The following is a 24,213-nucleotide window of genomic DNA, read 5'->3' on the forward strand; positions in this document are numbered from 1 at the left end:
AATGTTGTACAGGATCACTGTTAAAATCTAACTCAGCAGATGTGTACATGTGTACACATGTATAGATAAAATATATGTTTTTATTCTGAGATAAAACAGATAAATTTTATTTATTTAATTAGCACAAGTTGCAAATTATTTACTATGCTACGAAACAGCTCTTTATATTTTACTTCACACACATATATTGATGTGATACTTTTATAAAAATAGAAGCATTCTACGTTTTGCTTTACATTTTCAAGATTTTAGTCTAAGTACTATTTTTCCTTTTTACAAATTACAATACAAATCAAAATAACTGATATTTCTTACCGATGTATCACTGAAAAAGATTCGAATGTTGGATCAAAACGTTTGAAATATTCAAATAAACTTATTCAAATACTGACATCCAGTGTTTTGTCTTGTATCGGTTTCTCTTTCCTCCATTTATCATTTATCGTATTTTTATGTTTAGAAATTTTAGTTTTGTTACACGATCTTTTACACTGAAAAAGCAGTTTTGTTGAGATAATAAAAATTTGGTGAATCAAATCAAATCAAGTGTTCTGGAAACTACATTTTGGTTGAGATTACCAAAATTTGGTAATCTCAACAAAATTGTTTTTTCAGTGTATATGTGCGTGTTTTTAGCATATTTTTATTCCCTAATATAACATATTTATGTTGTGTTAATAATAACATATTATGTTGTGTTATGTGTAATGTGTATATAACGTATAAATTATATAATTATAACGTGTGTAATTACGTAATTCAACGGCAGTTCGAGTAAGCGCAAGCGCTACATGAGGCCACACTTTTGTTGCACATAATACATCCGTAATTAATAGTGTGATTCCGTAAAACGCTTTTGACAATAATTCATTTCGGTCTAAAAATGGATAAGTAACGCGATGACGTTCTGTTTGTATTATAGATAAGATTAAAATCGTTTCATACATATGTTTTACTTTAGTTAGTCGGAAACTGTCTACCTGTCTTGCGCCTCGATCGATGTTTGCCGCGATTATTATAGTGGGGTAAATTCTGCGGCTTAGGTAAATACTTAAAATCTTATCTCCGCTTGACGAAATAAATATAACAGAGAATANGATTTTATCTGATTCGTTTGGTTGACGTCGAGAGACTGATTGTTTCCAGAAACCGCATAGATGCGATTTACAATTCGTACATAGAGCAATCTGTCATTTATGAACTCGGGAGTGCTTTTTTGTAAAAAAAAAATCTTTTACTAGTTTACGTGACAGTGTTCTAATGTTTGGTTCTTATTTTGGTTTCAATAAATAACAATTACAATATATTACACATTTTGAATAGTAATGTGTAACGAGGCTNCAAAAATAAATCGGTCAAATTAAAGACAGGCCGTAAATAGAGAACGCAGGATGTTTATNCGCAGAATAATTCTTCTTCAGTAATTGTACTATAAAACTACGTTTCGATCTATGGATTGAATTGTCTTCGAGCTAAATATAGATATTTTACGAAAAAATTTATTTNCAATTGTGGGATTAAAGAAAGTTTGCAAGTTTTTCTCTATGAGAATCTGAACTACAAATTGGACACGAAGTTACATAGTTGTTACCCATCCGCTCCGCGGACAATTATGTGCAAGTTTATGTGACGTCTCTATAATTACAAATCAAATCGCAAAAGTGAGCCACAAACAACACGGTAACTAATAATGAATTCACAAAATTCTGACACTTCCTATTCTTATACATTTTCGATCTTATGACGTCAAAGATCTGACGTTTTGTAAATTTACGATTTTTTGTATATTTGTTTCTTGTATGTGTTTGTTTACTTTTTCGTAATGTCACTTTCTTTTTCACGTTAATCTATTTTAATTATTTGAACACTGGATATGTAACGATAATACTAATTGCCGCACTTGGAAATTTTCAACAAGATACGACAGTTACATCAATTATTAATTTGATGCCGAACTTGTGTTCTTTCAAGTCTCGAACAAGGCGTAGTATGCCGGTAACCAACGGCACGACGACAGATGCAGCCGCGATATCGATCAATGTTGTTGAAAATAAAAATAGCGCGGTAAGGAAAAAAGTGCATCAAATAGAAAAGCGTAACAAACGTAAAAAGGAAGAACCGCTGAACGAAGGGGATGAGATCACTCTGGAAGATTTGGCGCCAGATGGTGGCTGGGGATGGATGATCGCACTCGGGATGATATTAACTCAAGTTGGTATTGTATGGTTTATAACTGTATTTAAAAGTATCGCGATGTTTTATGAAATTTTCTCAAAAGCACAAAACATAGTGATTTGATAAATATATTTGTAAGAAACACTTGGCGCATTTTAGGTCACCATAATAGGCCCGCAATCGTCATTCGCCATTCTCTTCGGCGATTTTCTTGTTGAATCTGGAATGGAAGGCATGGCGTTAGGTCTTTTCAATGCCGGTTTCATGATTACATGCTCCGTCGCTGGTAAGCGCACGTGTGTGACGTACGTTAAATATTACATTAATTGTTGCATCATTAATAAATAAAAAAACTACTATATAAAAATCTAACATAAAAAGATCCCAATTGCGTAGTAAGAGCACGCGTGTACACTTTTTTCACGCAGAAGTTGATTTTGAAATATTTCCGCGAAAGAAATAAATTGTGTACCTCCACCATCGTACGATAAGAAGATCAAACGACTCCTGAAATAAGTGCAATCTTCTTATCGTCGGCATCGATGTTAAGCCGTAGCTTTTATTAAATATTTGCCGCAGCTTCTGGCGGCGACGTCCTTCCTAGGGAGATTAAATCGATTGTGTGCACGCTAAATCGAAGTCTTTGACGCACAATTTATAGCACGTGACGATATGTAATAACGTTTTGTTGAATCACAGTTTTATGATAAAAAAAGTGATTATGGTCACATTTATACGGGTAAAAAAACCCTGCAGTTCAATATACTCTTATTACTCTATGTCTGTTTAAGGATTATAAGAGAGAAAGACAGAAAGAAAAAAAAAGAAAGAGAGAGAGAGAGAGAGAAAGAGAGAGAGAGAGAGAGAGAGAGAGAGAGAGAGAGAGAGAGAGAGATAGAAGAGTACTATATTTCAAATAAAAAAATCTCTCTCTTTTTCTGTTAATTCTTTCTTGCTATCAATGAAAGCCTTCTCATCTACAAACAGTGTAAAGATAACACGTTTCACTTTAAGTAAGAACATTTCACTCTAAAAAAGTTTAGATCTCAGAGACAACATTATTATCGCGCACAACACGTTTTATATGCAATATATACGTTTACTTTTTGAGATAATATCATATAATGGACAATAATAATATTAATAGATTGATTAATGACAAAAATAATACGGTACAAAATTTAATAATAAAAGAAAAATAATTATCTCGTTAAAGAATGTATAAAATATTACTAATGAAAAATTACTAATAAAATATTTTTAATAATAAAATATTGTATTTTTCGTAATTAATTAACTGTGTACAAATATTATTTAGGCTTGTTTGCCAACATGCTATTGAAGAAATACTCCGCAAGACCGATCGGAATCGTGGGAGCGCTTTTTATGTCGCTGCCGAATATCTTTCTGACTTTCGTCAGAAATGTGTACGATATGGCGTTTCTCTATTTTTTACAAGGTTTCGGATTTGGACTCGTCATACCGACCTGCAATACAGTTTTTAACTCGTATTTCGTAAAGAAAAGAGCGAAAGTAAAGAAAATCATCAAACTTAATGCTCGTTTTATCTCTGATTTTTTTTTAAAAATGATAAAGTCACAATTTTGTTTTCTGTTTTCGTTCAGGTGACAAACGCGTCGCACGTTATCATCGCGTTGGGCGGAATTATTTTTCCCCCATTAACCAGGAAACTGATGACGATGTATGGTGTTCGTGGTAAGAGAATCACGAAGAACAAACAAATATCCGAGAAAAAGAGAGAGAAAACAATATTATTTATTTGTGAAAAAGCAACAAAATCACAAAAATAAATAATAATTGTTTTTCTTTAGGTACCACGGCGATCATAGGAGCGCTGGGTCTCAACACCATTCCCAGCATGTTGCTGTTCCATCCTGTGATCTGGCACGCCAGACCTTTGAGAGAAATTCTCGCTGAAAAGCGAGGTTTTGCTTTTTCTCTCGATAAAGCGCACGAGAAAGAAAAAACATTTGAAAAATTTCCGTTAAATCGTCGCTCGACCATTGATATTATCCACGTGTCCTTAAAAACCAAGTGGAGCAGTCTTCATAGTCTCAAGGAAGAAAGAAGCACCGAAACTCCATTATTAACCGAAGCTATTAAAGTAACGTTAATTGCAGATATTGAGCTCTGTGGTTACTTTTTTCTTATCATTTTTTATAACAATTAGTTTGACACTAATTTGTCAACTTTTCTTGAATCAGAAATCAGCGCAGAAGGTTGCGTCGATCTCAGGGATCGACTGCGGATTCCGCGAAAAGGCCGTAACGCAATTGTCTGTACAAAAGAATTTGACGCAGTCGACATCCAGTCTGGTCAATTTGGTCAATATTACGTCACGCGTTGAGGAATTACGGCGACGTTTCAAAGACGAGACATTCAATAATAAAAAAAGTTATCTGAAGGAGATTCTTGACATGTCGCTGGTGAAAGACTGGGCGTTCATGAATTTGAGCTGCGGCGTCAGTTTCGTGCTTACCGCCGACTACGCCTTTTCCTCTCTTCTTCCCATTATGATGACCGACGTGGGATACTCAAAAGACAACGCCACACTGACCGTTGTCATTAACGGAATGGCCGAGATGATGTCGAAAATTCTCTTGGCAGTTTTCTCGTTCGCGGTGAACGTGAAGGCGAGATACATATTTTTTGCGGGCACGATTTTTATGGAACTCGCGCGATTAGGTAAAATCCAACGTGTCATTAATTAATCGTAAACTTTAGTGCTTTCCAATAATAATAAGAAGTCCTGATTGTTTTTTTTTTTTTTTTTTTTTTTTATAGGATTTTTATTATTATACGATAATACGTTTGTGGGTGGAGTAATTATGACAGCGATGATCAGCGCCGTGCGCTCTTTGTTGACGGTTCAACAATGTTTGGTCATTATTGAAGATATACGCATTGAGAAACACGCATCGGCTTACGGCATCTTCATCGTTTTGTCAGGTTTGGTTACAGTGATCTTCGGAACTCTTGTAGGTAAGAAGAAATTTTCCTATCGTGTATAAACACAGACAGCACAACAAGTCGAAAGATATCGCGAAAAATGTTCCAAACAAACGTCTATTGAATTCTTTTAGTCTATTTTTAAATATACAACGTTTTTGAGAACTTTTGTGCTGTCTGAGAGTTATGTATCTTGCTTTACGCACGTCTTTTACAGGATTTATAAAGGACTGGACAAATAGCTTCAAGATTTACCAGGTTTCTCTACTCGTGATGAATGCCGTGTTTATCGTACCTTGGGCTGTGCAATTTATCTTGAAAGACTTCAGGAAACGAAGCTCGCCGGAAAGTTTAACACATTCTTAATGAAAACTCGAATTGTTAGGTAAAGAAAATAACGCTGAAATAGAACAAATTGATCCTTTTGATTTTTTTTTTTAAGAATATGTTTAGTAGTTTTACTATACAAAAGATCTCGCAAAGATCTCGAGTGCACGTTGTATATACCGAGTTTTTATATATACTATATATACCTACGCGCATTGTATGTAAATATACATTTACAATTAAATGTTCAAATTATTACACGACTAAAAATTCTTTGAAAACATCAAGCAATACGTAGCTCGTAGAATAATAATTTTGTTATCGTGTGTTTATCGATCGGCAAATATAGATGGATAAATAATGAGTGTACATTCACCGTTGTGCAATGTTTTATTTGCTCAGATTAATTTAAATTACTCTTAGTAGTCGTTCTAAGAAAACGAACTAGAAGCATATAAATAAGGTGACAACGTGTACATACCACGGTATATTATATAATATACAAATTGAAATATACAGAAATACACAGTTTACTTCAAATACATAAATGGTATGTTACGCGTGCACACATTCTGAAAACATAAATAAGCAAATCGTTAAAAAGAAAAACCATTACTTAGTACATTAAAAACACGTTGAACGCTTGGAACGTTAGTCGAGCGAAACAATCTATATTTTACTTTTATCGAGCAGTAATGTAAAAGAAACCAATTTTTTTAACATATTAATTTATAAATTTACATCTTAAAAAATTGATATTAGACATATACCCGTACCTAAACACTTTCCCTCAGATAGCAACATAGCAATAGAATGATAAAGTGCGAAAATCAACAATTTTTCTCACCTAAAGGACATATTCACGCTTATGCGGAAACGGAAGTTGATTCTGGCTTGCGCGGCTCGAGCCTGATCTTAAATCCGTCCTCTCTCTTCAGGATGATGTCGGCTCGCAGCTTGAAGTCTTTGTAGTGCGTGTCGGAAATTACGCGGTAATGTCTCAATATTGTTGACAGAAGAACTTTTAACTTCAGCATGGCGTACTTGCGTCCCACGCACGATCTTTAAAAATGTCGACAAGAGCGCATTCGTTCAATTTTATTACAAAAGTGTAAAATCGCGCGGATTCGCAAAACTACTTAGTCAAACATACCTCGGCCCGGCACTGAAAGGAATGTAGGCGTAATAGTGTCTCTTCTGCATTCTCTCCGGTAAGAAATTGTCCGGATTGAAAACTCCCGGATTCGGATAATGTTTCTCGTTACGATGTATTAAGAGTTGTCCGATCACCACTGTGACATTCTTTGGAATAACGTAATCCTTTGTAACTAAATGACACAAATAAGAGTAGAATAGCGTCTCTTTTTTCTGCAAAGTTCGCAACAATCTGCGTATGATCGAGTAAACATACCTATCTTAATGTCTTGATTGAGAGATCTAGCGATTATCGGTACCGGTGGGAAAAGTCTCAGGGTTTCTAAAATAACTCTTTCGAGATACTTCATTTCCAAGGTGTCCTGATAGGTGCACTGTCTGTCGCTGTCGCCGAAAATTGCGTCCAGTTCTTCGTACACGCGAGCCTGAAAATTCATGAAAATAAAATAATTAGAACCGTAAAAAACCCGCATCGGTATATATCGAAATTGAATGATATCGATTTCGGAAAAAAACCGATACAAAATGAACGTTGCGCAATGCGACAAACGGGGCACAGGGTGAGTTATTGTGTTTCAATTCTAACAAATTTGAAACAGTAGGAACTTGAATAACAAGTCGACAATTTGCGTCATGGTTGGCGATTCGGTCAACGGTAAGAAATTGTTTATAAAGATGTGCGCTGCGTGTCACACCACGGAAAAAAACGCTAAACATAAGGCAGGTCCTAACCTGCATGGTATTGTGGGCAAAATTTGCGGGAGTAAGTACAGAAAAATTTTCGAGCGCGCATATCATGCACAATCTATGTTAATGCAAATTTAACAACTGGGATCACAGACAATAGTACAAAAGTTTATTCTGATTCTTCTATTCTTTTTACAGCCGTGCGGGGATTCAATTTTTCAAAAGGCATGAAAGAAAAAAATGTTATCTGGAACGAAAAGACTTTAAATGATTACATGGAATTTCCCAGAGAATTTATTCCGGGGACAACAAAGATGTTCTCCGTTAAAAAAGCCGAAGATCGAAGAGATCTGATCGCGTATTTGGCTACGTTGAAATAAACAAAACAAATAAATTTTTTTTGTGAACTAAAAACATACCTGAACTTCTGGTTGACATCCTAACACGCACATTGCGAAACTCGAGCCGGCTGCCGTGGTGTCATGACCCTGTGAACAAATCGAAGAATAATAGTGAACAAAGCGTGGAAGTCGATTTATTCGATCGAGTTTTATCATCGCTTTATTGAGTCAACTTGAGTCGGCTTAACAATGCAAATCGCTACAAATAGAAGTTCCAATAGAAAGAGAAAACTTAAGTACACAGGTATACGCATTCAAACATTTATTTTAAATTTAATGTTGCGACAAATAAGTCATACCTCAAACATGATTGTGTTTACTTCCTCCCAAATTTCCTCATCGGTCATTTGGCCGCCATTCTTCTTCATTTCCAACAACAACTCCAGAAATGCAAGTCGCTTCTTCTCGCCCACGTCGTTCTCATCAATATCGTCGAGATCATCTCTAACATAATGCAGTTTTGTGTAATTAGCATCGTCACTTATATTGGTCGAGCTTGTATCTGTCGGTTTGTTATTTTGTTCTTCTTCTTTTTGCTGCTGGCCCTTCGCGAGTTTCTCCTCAAAATCTATTTTCTTTTCCTTGATCACGTTATTCGTTAGTGTGTGAACGGTGTTAAGAAGTTTTTTCTGCAATTTGGCGAATTTGGAAAATTGGAACAGTATGTCGTAACGTAACGACATGTCGTAGTGCCTCCGATGCAAGATGTCGGACAATCTGTTTTTATGCGAGAAATTACACATTTATTTTCAAGAAAAAAAAATATCTGATGAAAAAAGCGACAATACTTACTTCATCACAGCCATGGCGTAGTCATAACCAGTCTTTTCCCTTTTTTCTCGTTTCACTCCCATTGCCGTTTCGGTTAAAATGTCAACCGTTACCGCTGACAAATAATCGTGGCAATCGAACTCTTTTCCAAGTTCGTTACGGAACTTTTTCACAAGCTCTATGCTATTCTCGTAAAACAATGGCACAAAAGTCTTCAGGATATTCATATGGAATGTAGGCGCTATCGCTTTTCTGTGTTTACGCCATTTATTGCCGGTTGTAATCAACAAGCCGTCGCCAAGCCATGGTTTGAAAAATCTACAACAAAAAGAATATACAAGCAAAACTCGAGAATACGTTATAGAAGAATATCAAGAATAAGAGCCTCTGCTTTCTCTCTTTCTTTCTCTTTTTTTGTTTCTAATAATTTTACGTATAAAATTAAAATAATATATAGAGTTTTATTTTAGTTTATTTAGATTATATACAATTTTACCGATATTCTTCGGATTTGTCGAGATGCACAGAACTGCCCAAGATCAGTTCAATATCGCGCGGATCTGATAAAAATATCATCACTTTTGTTCCAAAGTTTACTTTCAGCACCGAACCATAAGTTTCATGATACCCTAAACCTTTAGTTAACACTTCATGGGGAGAGTGTCTAAAAGTTATATACAGATGACCAAATATAGGTATAGCTGGCGGACCTAGAAAAGCAAATAATAAATTAAAAAGCAATTTATATTAAAATATAAATTTTACGAGCGCATAAATTTATCAGAATGGAAATCGCAATGTCGATGAAGATTGCAAAAAAATGACTTAGCATTTATTAACTTAGAAGTATATTTACCTGGAATATTTCTTGTCAAACTAATTGGTCGAGAAGTCTCGATGTAAAAGTACAATGCGATCAGCAATCCGACAATTAGAGTCAGCACAGAGAAAGTTATATTTGGTAAGGTCGACGTTGTTTCGGGAATCACATCCATTGTTGCGACAATATATTAATCCTGGTTCTCAATTCACACTTGTACACTTTTCTAATATAAACATTAAAAAATTATATACGAACAACGTTAATAATAACAACGGCACTTTAGCAAGAATGTTTTGCTAACTATCATCTGACAATAAAATAAACGAAAACAGTTAACGATACATTACCACGCTTTCGACTTGCCAAACGAAGAACGAAAGTCGTACTGCTTTAGTTCTAGCCAAAGATCGGAAATTTATAAGCTAGCAGTGAGGAAGTATAAAGTACAATAATCATTATTATTCTCCCCGTCTTTTCTTATTATGCGTGTTCGATGACTTAAGCGAGGTCAAATTATGCACATTATTAAGTAAAAATTTTGCATTGTTTATCTTAAGTGCAGAGTCATCAATTTTATTTCTCCATTCTATCGTTGGTTTATATTCTATAACAGACATAAATGTCACTGCAAATTTTGAAAAGTGATGAGATATAAAAATAACATTAGAAACAACGCAGTTATTTTAAAATAATGAGCAAAAATGTTTGTAAGTTATGCACATCAGAAATATCAACTATTTAAAAACGTTATTTTGACTATTTCCCATAAATTCTACATATAAAACTATATTTTTAATGTATTTTTTTATGCATATAATTTTTTTAAATTAAATAAAATCTTCCTTTCTCTCTCTCTCTCTCTCTTCAGCTACAGGAATTGCATCAAAACACAGATAATTTAATAAAATGTATTTTAAATATATTTCATAAAAAGATATATGTATAAGAAGTACAAGATCGTAGAATTACAATAAGCTTAATCAAAAGGCACTGATATGTACAAACATGTCAATAGAATAATAAGTAGTCGTGAAATATATACGCCATGAAATTTACAATCAATCGTAAGCTTAAACTTCACACACACGTCCGAACTTACTTTCTCTCCCTCTTCTACATAATACTTTGATCTTACATAACTTAACTCCACAGACGAGAAAGAGAAGAAAAACAGTCGAGTATTGTAACGCACTTCCAGCAAGCAATGTATAACACATTTACAACAAGGATAATATTTATTATAATCAAAACTTATTAATACAACTCACGATTTCACATGAAGATTTGTATAAAATTGCGCGTGTGCATTATATATTGAGTCATTAAGCATGAAACTTGACACAAATACATTTAATTAGGCCAGTATTCATAGAATCTTATATTTGTGTGTCAAGTTTTATACTTAATTATCCCATATTGCGATTATAATAAACGCAATTGTATAAGTTAAAATACATTTATAACAATTTCGTCGTGTCCGGTAAGCAATCGCGTTTGTGATAAAAATACATTAATATTTAAGTGTGAATGGAATCGAAATGGAATTAAGACACATCAGTATATACAATAGTGATCGCTTAAGAGTCATAGAATTTATCCCCATCGCATTCCGACGAGCAGATCTTGAGCGTTGTTTGGTCTACATTGTCTAGACTTGGCATTTCTTTTATTTTAGGTAAATGTAATGTCATCGTAGATTTTGCAGAATGTTCTGTCACTCTTGGTGCACTCTGTTTTTATCTCGACCACGTCGAGCTGGATGGAGATAAACGGATCAGTTGTGTTTACGCTGCTGTCATCGCAATCCCCCGAGTTAGTGACAACTGCGCAAACGCTATATTTTTGTAGCTACATAATGTCTTTTTCTTTGAATATATTTAAAAAAATATTAAATAAGTTTCCTTAAAAGTTTACATTAAAAAATATTGTTGATTGTTATTTAATCGCATTACAATGAATTTTGAATGAACCATTTTTCAATAGTCAAACAGATGGCACATTTGATGCCCATAAATATAATACAATAGTATCGTATATTTGTATAGTTTAAACATTCCGTAAAAAAATTCTCGAGTACAAAATATCGGTGTGGTTTATCTCTCTTACGTGATTACTTAAGGCACTTATATTTACAAATCTTTTGATTATGTCTCGCAGCATTGAAATGTAAACCTTAGCTTTATAAGCATTAGAACAAAATTTAATCTTATTAACATCACACGAATTAATAGAGGACATTACGTAATAATAATATATCGTATGAGAGGATAATATAAATAAATATATTAATAATAATTTATTATATGTAAGTAATATATTATATGATAATATATTGTATATAAATATATTATTACATAATATGTTACATATTGTATGTAAATAATTATATTATATGATAATATATTGTATATAAATATATTATTACATAATATGTTACATATTGTATGTAAATAATTATATTATATGATAATATATTGTACGTAAATATATTATCACATAATATTGTAATGCATTAAATATATACATCTGCATATATTTAACGTACACATTTATATACATGATTATATATTATTAATTATATTCTATATATAATTATATTAATACATAAAATAATTTACGCTTATATAAGTACATACTATTATGTTATGTACTTATATATTACGTAATGTCCTGTATCATTTCTCTAATAATTAAAGTTCTCCTTTTTCTTCATCTACATCTTATATATTGTCACTTTTATATTATTTAAAATATATATATGTATGTAAACTAAAATAAATTTTAAATTTATATATACTAAAATTGTGCAATAATAAAAACACACCATGTAATAAATAGTTTACAAACATTTTGTCTTTAAATAAGAATGTCACATTTTTTTCACAGAACGAACATGCAAAAATTTAATGCAATAGCGTATCAACATTCAATGATATATCTGTACAACAAGAATATCTTCTGTTTTACAGCACGTTATGTTGGTAGATGTAGACTCATCGTTATTTTTTGATTTTTGCATAAAAAACGATTGTGTAAGTATATTCAAATTTATATAACTAAGTTAATTGTACTTGGTGCAAAGTATATAAATAGCCAAATACAAATAAATATTTTTTATCTGGAAGCGCAAAATGTCATTGCAGAGAAGAATTATATATTATATATATGTAAAATATATGTCTTTCTAATAGTTCGCGAAGAAGAATAATTATAATTACAGTGGAAGTTTGCATGAAATTCCTCAGAAAACGACATGCTTAGTGATATGAAAATTTCTCTGTCACACGTAATTACAATTAAATTAAGAGAGTTTACTTATTTTAGATAAATATACATATTACATGTAAATTGTTTATTTTAAATAAAGATACAATATGTATCCGTGACGTTTTATCTACGTTACGCGAATGATTTGTAAAACACAATAAGAGTTTGGCAGTAAAATACTTGTAACAGTAAGTACAATTTTTGCTACTAATCACAAAAAATATATACATATATATTTCTCTCGTATATTTGTACGTGTGGTTTCGTAAGTAGATTCTCGTCCAGGTTTATAGTGAGATCATACGAAATTTCATTGTAAGACGTATTAAATCTTAAATCTTGATTATTAAGGCGGTAAAAGTGGACCTCGAATGCACCGATCATTCCTTATTGGAGCCTGTAACTAAAAACAAAATTAATCATTTTAATATTTTGCGTCACGTGATGTGTAGATCAAAATATTTAAATTTTTATTTAAAGTTGATTTTTTTAAATTTTAATTCACTTCGAGCGTATAAATATCACAAACATTTTGCTTCTGTTCACGAAAGCCAATACGAGATTTTTTTCTTTCAAGAACAACCGTTACTATTTGAGAGCCACGAACCCTCGTCGAAAATTTATATCGAAAGAAAATAGTTTCTATCACAATTTTCGTAATTCTGGAAGCAAAAAGAGAGGGAACATAGATTCCCCGTTGTATCTCCGAGAGATCCTTTGTCCCCCGTCTCGCTATTGTGATCCGTTTCTCGCTGCATCACGCGAAAATCCTCGTTTACCTGAATCGACGGAGAATTAAATTCGGAAACGAAGCGAACGAATCGCGCACCGCGGAAATCCCGTAGATGTATCCCCCGGATACATCGTGGGAAAAAACGCATGTACAAATAATGTGGCAAATCCTCATTTTTCTCGTAAGAGGAAGAGCACGGGGTGAGAAAGAAACTATTGTGCAGATGCGAAGAAAGAGATGTCAAAGATTCAAGCATTTTTACAGCACATGTGTGCGTCGAGAACGAGCTCAGTATTAAAAATAAAACTCACATATGTATAAGTTCCGTGTACATATATATATATATATATATATATATATATATCGAGTTTCAATACTGGCGGTCTTTTGGCAAAGACAGTTTGATGATAAGAGATGTCGCCTTTCTCTCTGTAGCCGCACAAGCGCCGAGAGAATGAAGTGTATGTAAAAAAAAAGTGTGTGTGATAGTATACGTAAGTGGCGAGAGATAAATTGGAGGATCTGCCACACCAGCGCTATAAAGATCCTAGGAACCGACACGTGAGAAGTATGCTTTGCCGAAGCACTCGTTTCGAATCTGGAAATCCTCGAACTAGTTTCGTTTTATCTGACACACTTTATCGCGCTTCGATAAATGAAAGAAAAAACACACAAAACACACGTGTGTGTCTCAAAACATGTGTCTCACAACCACGTTTTTTCGAGCGTGTAACGAGAGACGACTATGTTTATACATTTCCCATGTACGCACATTTTGTTTAACAATTAAAATCGTTCAATTCGAGCAATAAAATATACACGTTATATTGTTTTATCAATTGAAACGCGTACATACTCTTGAAAGAGCTTGAAAATGATAAAATTATATATAAAAGTAGATTGTACACAAAATTTACTACATATATTTTTACTACATATATTTTTCCATTGCTGGAAAAAACATCGAGAGTCTCTTACAATATACTAAAATTGATTCCAAACAGTCGCTGTCGGTTTTTTTAAACTGCCATGCTGGTAATGTTTATTGATAAGATAAACAACATGCGGGCTCCACCAGCATAATTGTTCGTTGGATTCTTTGTGCTGTTCTACGTCCGTGAAACAAGAAGAAGGCAGAAAACTGACTTTAACGATCGTTATAGACATTGTTCTACGTGCTTATTTCACGACGCAGTTTGTGCTAATCTCACTACGAGACTTGTTAATTTATTTGCTGTATCTTTTGAAAACAGCTGTTTGGAATATATATAAGCTCTTTAAATGTTTAAAGTGCAATAACATCATACACCGTATGTAAAGTCAATTATTTCTTTTCAGTCACATATATAGTAAAAAATTTTAAATGTTTTATAATATTTACAGAATAAAACAGTAAACGTTTAAATAACCAAAGAAGCTACTCTTCTCCTGTTTCGTTATTATTTATTTTAATAAAGTAAATTTATAGTCTTGCGTTGTAGCCCGAAGGGTTGAAGAAAAATTTTCACGATTACGCTCGCCGCAGCACGTAGCCGTATCTCACGCCGTGTTTAATCTCTATAATACGTTTCAATTACTAAACCAAGACACGATCATTATTTATTCCAACTTTTCGCCTGCAGCTTCCCGACCACCCTGCACACACTCCTACCGCGATCTCTCCCGTGTTCAATTAATTATCATGATTACGGTGGATTATCTCGCGCTTAATTCGCGTAACGCATTTCCGTTATTGGTGTAATACGTTATTCAAAAAGAGGATTTAATTGGACTGCCCGGCGGCTCGAGCGGGGAGAGAGCGGAGGGAGATATAGACTCCTCTCGAATTAACGCGGGGTTAAGGCCTGGGCCCTCGTGCCCCTCGCGGCGCTGTCCTCGCGAGACGAAGTCTTTAAAGCGAAAAAGAAAACGGTCACAGCGGTCTCACCCACCGATATACCGGGAGAGAGAGCCAAGTAAGGAATTTATTAAATTAATTTGACGCGCTAGAGAAGAAAGAAAGAGAGAGAGAGACAACGCATCTCGTAAACTTCGTAGATGACCTCACTTTATAATTGTCGAGAATTACTTGCTGGCCGCTCATTCCAGACCCTCGCGCGAAGCTTCTTGCTCTCTGCGCTTTTTGTTGTGCCGATAAGTTTCTACAATAACGTTTTGCTGAAAATAAATAATTAAACAAACAACGTGCGCGCGGCGCGTGTTTAAAAAAAGAGAGATAAATTTTTTTTTTTGAGAAAATTTTTAAATAATTAAATAAATAAAAAAAAACTACAAAGGAATAATTAAAAAGATTATCGGTGACAAAATTACTCATCGTATAAATTGTAGCACGTAATAAATTTGACTATTTCAGTGGGAAAAAAAGATGACATTATTTTTCAAATCATAACGAGATGACACGAGATACGTGACTTCAAGAGCAAAAATTTTGATGAAGCGTGATATGGCTATGAGACTGGGCGTTTTTAAATCATCATGCGACACATATGTCAGAAGCGGCGGCAATGCAGCCTCTGCTCGCCCTTCAACATATATGTATCCAAGCACTCTGCTGTTCGGCTGGCACGTGGGTGCTACGCACGTTTCTAAGGAAACCGCGACTTCTATTTGTGGCGCAGGCGACTGGCACCGCCTGCCAGCTGATTTTTTTTGTCCCGTTGTAATCGCGCACCCCAGAATCGAATGCATCCGTTATTGTAACGTTTCTTTTGCGATTCCAAGAACCATATTCGATCGAAAACAATTTTATGCGCGCGCAGAAATATTATCGAAAACGTAAGTACAAAGAAATAGAAAAAAAAAAAATAAAAGCAAATAGCGATAAAAGTTTTTGATAAATCATTAAAATTTCAGTTTTGTATAAGTGTTTTAGGTTTTTATGTAATTATTTTAAGCTCTTCGAATGATTTTACCAAAATTCTATTTTATTTTTAAAAAAATATTAAAATTAATTATCAGCCACGCGCGCGATGTTTACGCGCATAGATAAGTTCATCGTGGTTGTGAACAATCTGAAAATTGAATTCCAAGTAAATTCGTGAAACGAAGCAGCTCGATCTCGTGAGAAACAAGCACGTGTTAGATATTCACGAGAATTGATGACTGGCAATTGGAGACTAAAGGAGATTGAGGAAGGTCTGGTTGTGTGAGATATTTCAAGAAGAATATTCAACATATGGCTAGACGTTCCGCCGCTTCCGTTCGTGGTTGCACGCTTTTAAGATGACACGCCATGATCCACCACCGGCCATGTGTCCCCCAAATTGCATACTGTAGACCGTTAACGTTACTTTGCCCTTCGATGCATACTTAGCACAATGAGAAATGAGAATACAAAGTCATCGAGAAAATAATACGATGTATGCCTCTTTAAGTTTTTAAAGAGCTCTTTGAAGGAAACATTTTTCTAAATTTAAATTATTACATAAAGAAGAATAACAACGATATAATTGAACAAAGAAGATTGAAACAAAGACGATCAAAGACCTCGTAATTTTTTCTAGCAAATTAAAATATTTACGCGAGTGTTTCTATCAGAAACATATCTACGCTTTGTTTTGCCGATCGCAAAGGGATTTCCCCGACAAAACAGCCGCACAGAAGAGATCCGTGACATCAAAGTGTCACGTTGGCACGTACTTCGCAAAGTGGTTTCGGTGCGTAAAGTTTATTTTCGAGCTTGACACACCGACGTAGCACGTGTTCAGAACGAAGAGTCGAACACGAGTTTCCACTTGGCGGCGCTTCCGCGACGCGGGCATCACGTGTGCATCCTGAATGCGTCAGAAACGCAACTCGCAACACCCGCTTAAAACAGACACTTTCAGACCCTTACCGCACGCTTATCAGTTTTTTTTGCAAGAAAGAGAAAATTGCAGGAAACGGAAAAACTCGCAATAAAGTTGATCAAATTTCTTTTGTAAAATAATTCTAACAAAGAAATAACTTCTTTATCCATGGTAAAATAAATTTAAGTAGATTTTTAAAATGTTCGGAATGTATAAAAAATATGATCTTTCATGTAACAACACTGATGATCACATATGTGCGTTGAGTGCAAGAGTAAAATTATTATTTTATCAGTAACATACAATTTTACATTTACTTGTGTTGAGTGTCTCTGAACGTTGTCGTTTAATTTATTTTTATATCAAGAGACTAACGTCCCTCGTACTTGAATGCGGTAGCAGTAAAACTCGTCGGAAACTCACCTACGGTTTACACGTGCGTCAGCCGTTGCGTGTGTTGCTGATGAACAAGTCTGCCCTGTTCCTGTTCCCACCAGCTGACGACATCCATGAATTCCCCCGTCTCGGTGATCTCTTGCTTGTAATAAAGGGCCCCGGAGAAGGTCTCCGGACTAGTCGCGTAGACGGTCGCCGTGCCCTCTTCGCTGTCCCCGGCGCCGCTGTAGGGTGACAAAATTTGCGGCTCCAGATTCTCTTCGTTTTGAGCGTAATACTCCGACGGCGGCGAGGCCACCGAATTCGGCGACAGTCTCGAAAAGTTCTGTCCGCCAACTATTGTTCGCGGCTCCAGATTCTCCTCGTCGCCCGCCGACGATGCATAATAGTCGCGTGGTGAAGAAATAGCCGTTCGATTAGGAGATAATCTAATAAGAAAACAAAAGTGACACGAGTAAGTAAGTATTTCTTATTATATTGCGACTAAGTTAATAAATTCAATGTGAAGCTCAGATAAATTGTCGGGGCAAAATCTCTGTCGAAACTACAATATATGTAACCCTTCCTAAGTTTTTAAAAGCGAAAATCTTAAAAAATTATTTTTCTAAACGACAGTTTTGTAGTTTGCCTCAAATATTCGCTTCAATTTGTATCAGTCCTTACCTGGCCAATGTGATGATCTTCGATTTTTTACTCCCGTCCTCTTCTTCGTCCAGTTGTTCTCTTTCCTCATCTTCCGTGGCGAGCACGTCGTCCTCAAGAACGAGTCTCTCGCCGGAGCCGTTGTGACTCGAAGAGACGATGCTACCGGTTGGGGAAGGAGCGCATTGCGCGCCTACAGTGGTCTTGGATTCGTATTCAACGCCGTCCGCCTCGGCCAGGAGCCTCTGTAGGCCTCTAATGTATTCCACAGCCATTCGGAGAGTCTCCACCTTTGACAGCTTCTTGCCCCTGTCGCCGTAACCCGCGGCTATGTGGCTCGGAATGTGCTGTCTTAATGTGGCGAAACCGTTGTTCACTTGTTTCACACGGTTCCTCTCTCTGGCGTTTCTCCGTGCAACGGCGACGGGCGGCGGTTGTCCGTTTTTGCCGTGTTTCTTCAATCGAGACGGATCGTAAGGGGGTAACACTGTCGCGGAATTCGTTGCGTTGTTGGGGCCGCCGCCGTTTTTCGGAACTATCAGCGGCTGATTGCCGATAATGTTGTTCTCGTTATCTTGCAACGTTCGCAGCAACATCAGTTGCTCCTGATCGTTGCCGTTTATCTGCACCCTGTTGCAGAACATCGTTACCCCCATGGTCGCCATTGTTTCTCTCTTGTTTTCAACAGATTTCTTGTTAGCGGGAGACTTTGTGGAATGCGTGAACTATCATTGAAACTCCACGATGTTGTTCCAAACTGGAAACAAATAATTCCCTTATGATATGTTTTCCGAGCAATCGTAGTAATAAGCAAAAAAAGTAAACGGATGTTTGTAATTAAATAAATCATGAATAACAAGACTACGTATCACCATCAGCAGCGAAAAATATCGCGTTTCATATGTGCCGCTGTGCCGAGTAATTTCCACAATAGTGTTCATTAAACGGGTTGCGTTTGGACCGCAAACTCAACCGGTCGATAAACGACACTAATGCTCGTCGAGGACGAGACTAATTGCCGGACTTATAAATAAAACTCGGTTCTCTCTCTCTCTCTCTTGTCGGAGACAAAGGCGATTATCGATTCAGACGAGGTTGGACAAGACGCGTCGCGATTGAGTATCAATTTGAATCTGGGTCAAACCTGTCGCTCGCGGAGAGAAAAAAATGCTATAAATCATTTATCGCGCAGATTTAACGCACATAATAATTTTAAACTGTTGATTAATAACGTTTTCTTAAATGTCTGTCGCAAAGACGTCAACTGCGTTAGACACAGACCTCCGGTCTTCCGGAGTAATTGACAATTGACTGTTGGTTAGATTGTTGGCGGGAATTTTTTGATTGAATTTCGCGACAAAGAAATGCAAACAAAAACTATTTTTTCGATGTAGGTCTCTTTGCGCGATAGATTCTGCAACTTCTACTAACCCATGAAGCTGATGACCCGAACCGAGATCTAATTGTCTCGCTGCCGGTCGACACGGCTTAAGTAAAGCATGAGGTCACCGTCTATTCTTCTCCGCGACGGTCGTCGACTCCTCGGAAACTATTATACACATCTCCCAAAACAAATTTTACATCGCAAATTGTCAGTGTTTTTCAAGATAAATTTCTCTCCAACATCGAGCAAGTGAAATTATGTTTCCGAACTGATTGCGAAACGATTGCGGATAAACTCTTACTAAAACTTAGGATTTTCTAAATAAAAATATTCATGGGAAACAATCTCTGGTTTATTATATATATATATATATATATATATATATATATATATATATGTATGCATGTATATACACATATATATATATATTATATGTATTTATTTATAAAATAAATAAATGTCTTGAATAAATTAATGCTTACCAAAGAATGGAGCAACTTCCGTGGTGATTTTTAATTCAATTAATTTTGCCGGTCACAAAAGTAAAATTTCTCAAACAATTTCACACACAACACGTTCAACCTTTAAATCTTATTTACAGAACAACAACATTGTGACGAGGCGAAAAATCTCACTAGATAAAAGGCACTTGGAGGGAATAAAAAAATGTGAAAAATTCTTCGATTTACGCTTCGTCTTTTATGGCGACAGTTTTTTGTGTTATTGTCGATGTTACAGCACGCTTTCGTGGTCAAAAAACTGTGAAACGTTGATTTACGCGATCAGTGCATTTTGAAACAAACCAATATCCGTGTATCGATCGTGAAATCGATCTCACTACTACCGGTCACCGATGTCATCCATTCCAAATTGTTCGTGGAACGACATTCAATGAGAAACAGTGATCGATGCCAGTTGATCCAATGCCCGAACGAACAATAATTTGCTCCTCTGAAGTTTTCACGGCTTTAAACATCAGTAAACGTAAGACTGTCAGAATCAATTTTGTATACGGAATTGTCAACGCACGAGCACACACGAAAACACACAGTTAACGTTCACTATTGAATCGATTCTTGACAACCTTCACTTGCAAAATCAAACAACAATTCACACGATTGGTGTTACAACAGATGTGCCACGTGCAACAACAGATTGATAATCAATTTCACATCGACCAACAAATTGTGAAATACGGGAATTCCGGGGAGAGATCAACTTGGGAAGAAGCAACTGGAAGAAGCTCCTCACGCCGGAAGGAAGATCTTCACGATCTTGCGTATTCACCAGGCACTTCTGTGTTGTTCGCCTCGATCATGCCTCCATGCTATGCACTACATGGCGTTCGCGTCGAGAATGAGCGGCGGACATCGATAGATGGGTCTCAGCATTTTGCCGCACCGCGCCGGGTTGGTGATCGCGGGGTTGGCACGAGAAGGGAGAAGGGCGCCCATGCGCGAGAGAGGAAGCGAAGTGTGTAATGCCCATGAGAGAGACGAGAAGAGAGGAAGTGTAAAAGGGAGATGGTAGGGATTTTCAGCACGCGCCTCGCAGCCCCTCGTTTCTTCTCCCCCGGAACTGAAAAAGGGGGACCGTGCGCGCCATATGCCGGGGGAGAGAGAGCGTGTGCCGGTTGCGCGACTACATGTGTGGGTCTGACGGGCCCCGAGAATAAACGCGCGATCGCCCAGCACATTGGTGCGTGCGTGTGTATACGTACGTACGTACGTACGTGCGTGCGTGCGTGCGTGCGTGCGTATCTTAGCCGCAATTACCGCTTCTCCGTACTACCGATGACGTCGCCGGCCTCAGAAGACCGTATGAAAGACAAAGTAATCCCGATAATCTAATGGTAATTGCACGCGGCGGTTGATGCGCGATTAAAGTAGGCTGTATTATATACCTTGTTCTTTGTTGCCTTCACATTGATGCGCGGCGCGTGTCACCGAACACGAATTACTACTAATTGTAAGTATGTACAACGTTTACGTTGTTAGCGTTTAATCTGTTTAGAGTCTGATCATAATGTATTCGGCACTTTCTACTTGCTTGCAATCTACACTAAAAAAACAAAATCTAATATTATGGTTTTGCATCTCAAGTGACGTTTGTCATGTTATTTTTCTATTTGCACGTGGATCCTGATCTATTCGCTCAATTATTCATACAATAAAAAACGAGAGAAGAAAAATCTCGATAAAGTATTTTTATAATATTCTCCATTTAGTCTGTATACGCGGCAAAAGACAGGAAGAGCCGCACTCGTTGCATCGCGGAAGTTTCGTGTTTCGGGGCGGTGCATCTCGTGACACTGACACACCGAATACGAAGTATGATTTTTTCATTCAGGAAGAACGGGAAATAAATTTACCGGCAAATGTTAGATCGTTCGCGTTTTTGCTTTTACTGTGACAGCAAAATCTCGTAAATTATTTTTTGCTCGTTTTATCGCACAATTGTGGTTATTTTTAAAAGTATTCATTTTTTTATTCGTATCTTTGCAACAAGATTTAAAATTTGATTTTAATAACTGAGATATTTTATTAAAATTTTGAAATGAAAAAAAAAGCAACAGAATTAGACGCGCGCGCCTAATAAGCAAGTAAATTTTATGCGCATACGTAAATTATAATTTAAGAAGCAACCGCGCGATAAAAAGCTCTTTATGCCGCGAAGCTGTGCTGATTATGCCGAGGGGATGTCAAGGGTTCAGGATTTGACCTAGATCTAGTTCGCATTTGTGCGCATCTAAAACCTGAGAGAGCCTAAACCGACCGTGCAACTAAAATAGGAGAGGCCCGAATTTACAATACAGATTATATATAAAGTAGGGCGCCCTTTACAAAAAAAAAAACCCTTGCGCAGAATTTTAATTCCTTATCTAAACCGAAAATAATTATTTATAAAAGCTCGTGTGTGCGCGCACCCTTTAGAAAAAAATTTCTAAACTCGTTACTGCAACTTGTAAATTTGACTTAATAAATTTTATGAATATAAATAAAATATGTAGTTCAATCCGCAATTACGAGTCGGTAATTTTAGACGACGGAGGGATGAAGCGAGATATCATTTTCCGTTTCATAACAGCTGGAAGAAATCTGTTTATGGGAATAACGTGGAACGAGAGGAGACTTTTCCATAAGCGAAGGAAGATCTGCTCTCTTCCCATACAGAGGATTAACGCAATTCGTGTGCAAATGGTTCGCACGTGACACCGGATAAGTCCTCGGCGGCGGTTAAGACGATGATTTATGAAATCTTGCTCGATATTTTTCATCTTCCTCTCGTTATTTTTCATCGAAAATGAGCCCGCACACGAGTTGTCGCACATGATATTCATTAGAAACGACGATGAAATATTATATTCTTTATCTGTCAAACGGGACGACGTTAATCACACGTCATGAACTCTGCGGAACGTTATTATTCTTCGTCTGACGCGCAACGACGCGTGATAATAGCAAGAGTTTACGCGCGCGTGTAACGCACCACGTAGGAAAACACACGCGCGAGGACTAAAAAGCGATACTTGCATACACGCATCAGGTATTGTTGTTGCGAATTTCGCTTAAGCAGCGTATTTTATTGCACGTTAAACGCGCGTAACTTTGCGATTATCATTCACGAAGATAACGTATATCGAGCGCTCGACTATTCGAGTCCGACGCCAAACAGGACGGAGCCGAAAATCGCACCCAGCTCTTCCTCGGAAGAAGAGAACGCGCAAAACGGCGACTCGTAAAGTCTCAAGATATGTTGATCCCGGTGGTCTCTTTTGCGAACGGAATATCAAATATTTTTCAAAGAACGGTATACGCGCGCGCGCAGGCGAGTTCTTCCTGGGCGCGCTCAAAAGGCGATCCCGAGCACAAAGTGATCTGATCCTGACTTACGTATCCAGATCGGTCGTATCTTCGATCGGTGTTCCCTTTCTCCCTTGGTTCTCCCGTGTATCGTGGAGTTTCGGTATTATCGAGCGGGCGCATCGATGCCGCTTCGCGACCGTCCGACTGATAAGTTTACAGGCTCATCCGGGGGCATTATGCGTCGGAGAAGGTCTCCTCGACAATGGGGAGAACCCGGTGGGGCCCCTTCGGCGGTCCCCCCGTTCTCGCGCATAATCCCCGAGCGCGCGCTACTCGTGGGACTTTGCCAATGCGTGCGCGCGCGCCCGTTTTCGTTCTCTCGGTATATACCCCTCGGAAGATTAAAACTCCTCGCGAGGGTCGGTCGCTCTATATATTTTGTTATAAATTTGACCGCAGCCCTCCTCGAGCACGCTTAATATTGACAGTTTCGGCCGAGCTCTTTATAAAAACGGGGGCGCGCGGTACCAGCCCCCTCGATGGTTTCCGTTAATTTTCTATGTTTATTGCTAAAGGGGAAAACCGGGTTATTGATAGCCGTTGTTATTGTGACAATGTCAGTTTAAACATGCGACGAAAGTAACCCTGTTTGTTCCGCACAAAGGTGTCAAGTCTGAGGTTTATTTAAATTCTTGATTTTTTAGAAAGAGAGAGAGAAATTTTTATTTTTTTTTTATAGAAAGAAAGTGAAGGATCTTTTCCTCTTGTCAAATTATCACTGTAATAACAAAGTTTTACTCGCTGTACTAAAAGAAAAAAGTAAACGTCATTGCATCCAAGTAGTATTGATCGCGAATGACTCGTCGTTCTATATGCGATTACCGCTGC

General features: G+C 36.8%; 4 protein-coding genes across 7 annotated transcripts; 2 read left to right on the forward strand and 2 right to left on the reverse strand.

Annotated features, from left to right (window-relative positions):
- The first annotated feature begins 974 nt into the window (after nucleotides 1-974).
- LOC109854557 (monocarboxylate transporter 9) lies at nucleotides 975-5,845 on the forward strand. 2 transcript variants are annotated; one of them, XM_020427772.1, is made up of 9 exons: nucleotides 975-1,043; nucleotides 1,972-2,211; nucleotides 2,335-2,461; nucleotides 3,494-3,708; nucleotides 3,801-3,891; nucleotides 4,008-4,300; nucleotides 4,401-4,881; nucleotides 4,981-5,178; nucleotides 5,363-5,845. In XM_020427772.1, the coding sequence occupies exons 2-9, from the start codon at nucleotides 1,990-1,992 to the stop codon at nucleotides 5,509-5,511; spliced, it is 1,776 nt and encodes a 591-aa protein (XP_020283361.1). In that variant the 5' UTR covers nucleotides 975-1,043; nucleotides 1,972-1,989; the 3' UTR covers nucleotides 5,512-5,845. The 2 variants fall into 2 exon arrangements, with proteins under 2 accessions (XP_020283361.1, XP_020283353.1); XM_020427764.1 differs by lacking the exon at nucleotides 975-1,043 and adding an exon at nucleotides 1,050-1,680.
- On the reverse strand, nucleotides 5,844-9,764 carry LOC109854569 (cytochrome P450 4g15-like). Of its 2 annotated transcripts, XM_020427785.1 has the most exons (10): nucleotides 9,657-9,764; nucleotides 9,343-9,532; nucleotides 8,983-9,196; nucleotides 8,508-8,804; nucleotides 8,015-8,432; nucleotides 7,734-7,802; nucleotides 6,884-7,052; nucleotides 6,626-6,800; nucleotides 6,320-6,534; nucleotides 5,844-6,044 (listed from the first exon to the last, which is right to left on the reverse strand). In XM_020427785.1, the coding sequence occupies exons 2-9, from the start codon at nucleotides 9,479-9,481 to the stop codon at nucleotides 6,339-6,341; spliced, it is 1,677 nt and encodes a 558-aa protein (XP_020283374.1). In that variant the 5' UTR covers nucleotides 9,482-9,532; nucleotides 9,657-9,764; the 3' UTR covers nucleotides 5,844-6,044; nucleotides 6,320-6,338. The 2 variants fall into 2 exon arrangements, with proteins under 2 accessions (XP_020283374.1, XP_020283384.1); XM_020427795.1 differs by lacking the exon at nucleotides 9,657-9,764 and having other exon boundaries at nucleotides 9,343-9,650.
- LOC109854588 (cytochrome c-like) lies at nucleotides 7,059-7,727 on the forward strand. The gene is made up of 2 exons (XM_020427829.1): nucleotides 7,059-7,390; nucleotides 7,513-7,727. The coding sequence occupies exons 1-2, from the start codon at nucleotides 7,261-7,263 to the stop codon at nucleotides 7,692-7,694; spliced, it is 312 nt and encodes a 103-aa protein (XP_020283418.1). The 5' UTR covers nucleotides 7,059-7,260; the 3' UTR covers nucleotides 7,695-7,727.
- A 2,389-nt stretch (nucleotides 9,765-12,153) lies between the features above and the next one.
- LOC109854579 (achaete-scute homolog 2-like) lies at nucleotides 12,154-20,857 on the reverse strand. 2 transcript variants are annotated; one of them, XM_020427816.1, is made up of 5 exons: nucleotides 20,002-20,857; nucleotides 19,567-19,697; nucleotides 18,157-18,892; nucleotides 17,521-17,921; nucleotides 12,154-12,979 (listed from the first exon to the last, which is right to left on the reverse strand). In XM_020427816.1, exons 3-4 carry the CDS (start codon nucleotides 18,798-18,800, stop codon nucleotides 17,528-17,530), a joined length of 1,038 nt encoding a protein of 345 aa, XP_020283405.1. In that variant the 5' UTR covers nucleotides 18,801-18,892; nucleotides 19,567-19,697; nucleotides 20,002-20,857; the 3' UTR covers nucleotides 12,154-12,979; nucleotides 17,521-17,527. The 2 variants fall into 2 exon arrangements, with proteins under 2 accessions (XP_020283405.1, XP_020283395.1); XM_020427806.1 differs by lacking the exon at nucleotides 19,567-19,697.
- Between the last annotated feature and the right edge of the window lie 3,356 nt (nucleotides 20,858-24,213).

Source organism: Pseudomyrmex gracilis, unplaced genomic scaffold (genome assembly GCF_002006095.1).
Source record: "Pseudomyrmex gracilis isolate BER0280 unplaced genomic scaffold, ASM200609v1 scaffold_2, whole genome shotgun sequence".
NCBI classification, from domain to species: Eukaryota; Metazoa; Arthropoda; class Insecta; order Hymenoptera; family Formicidae; genus Pseudomyrmex; species Pseudomyrmex gracilis.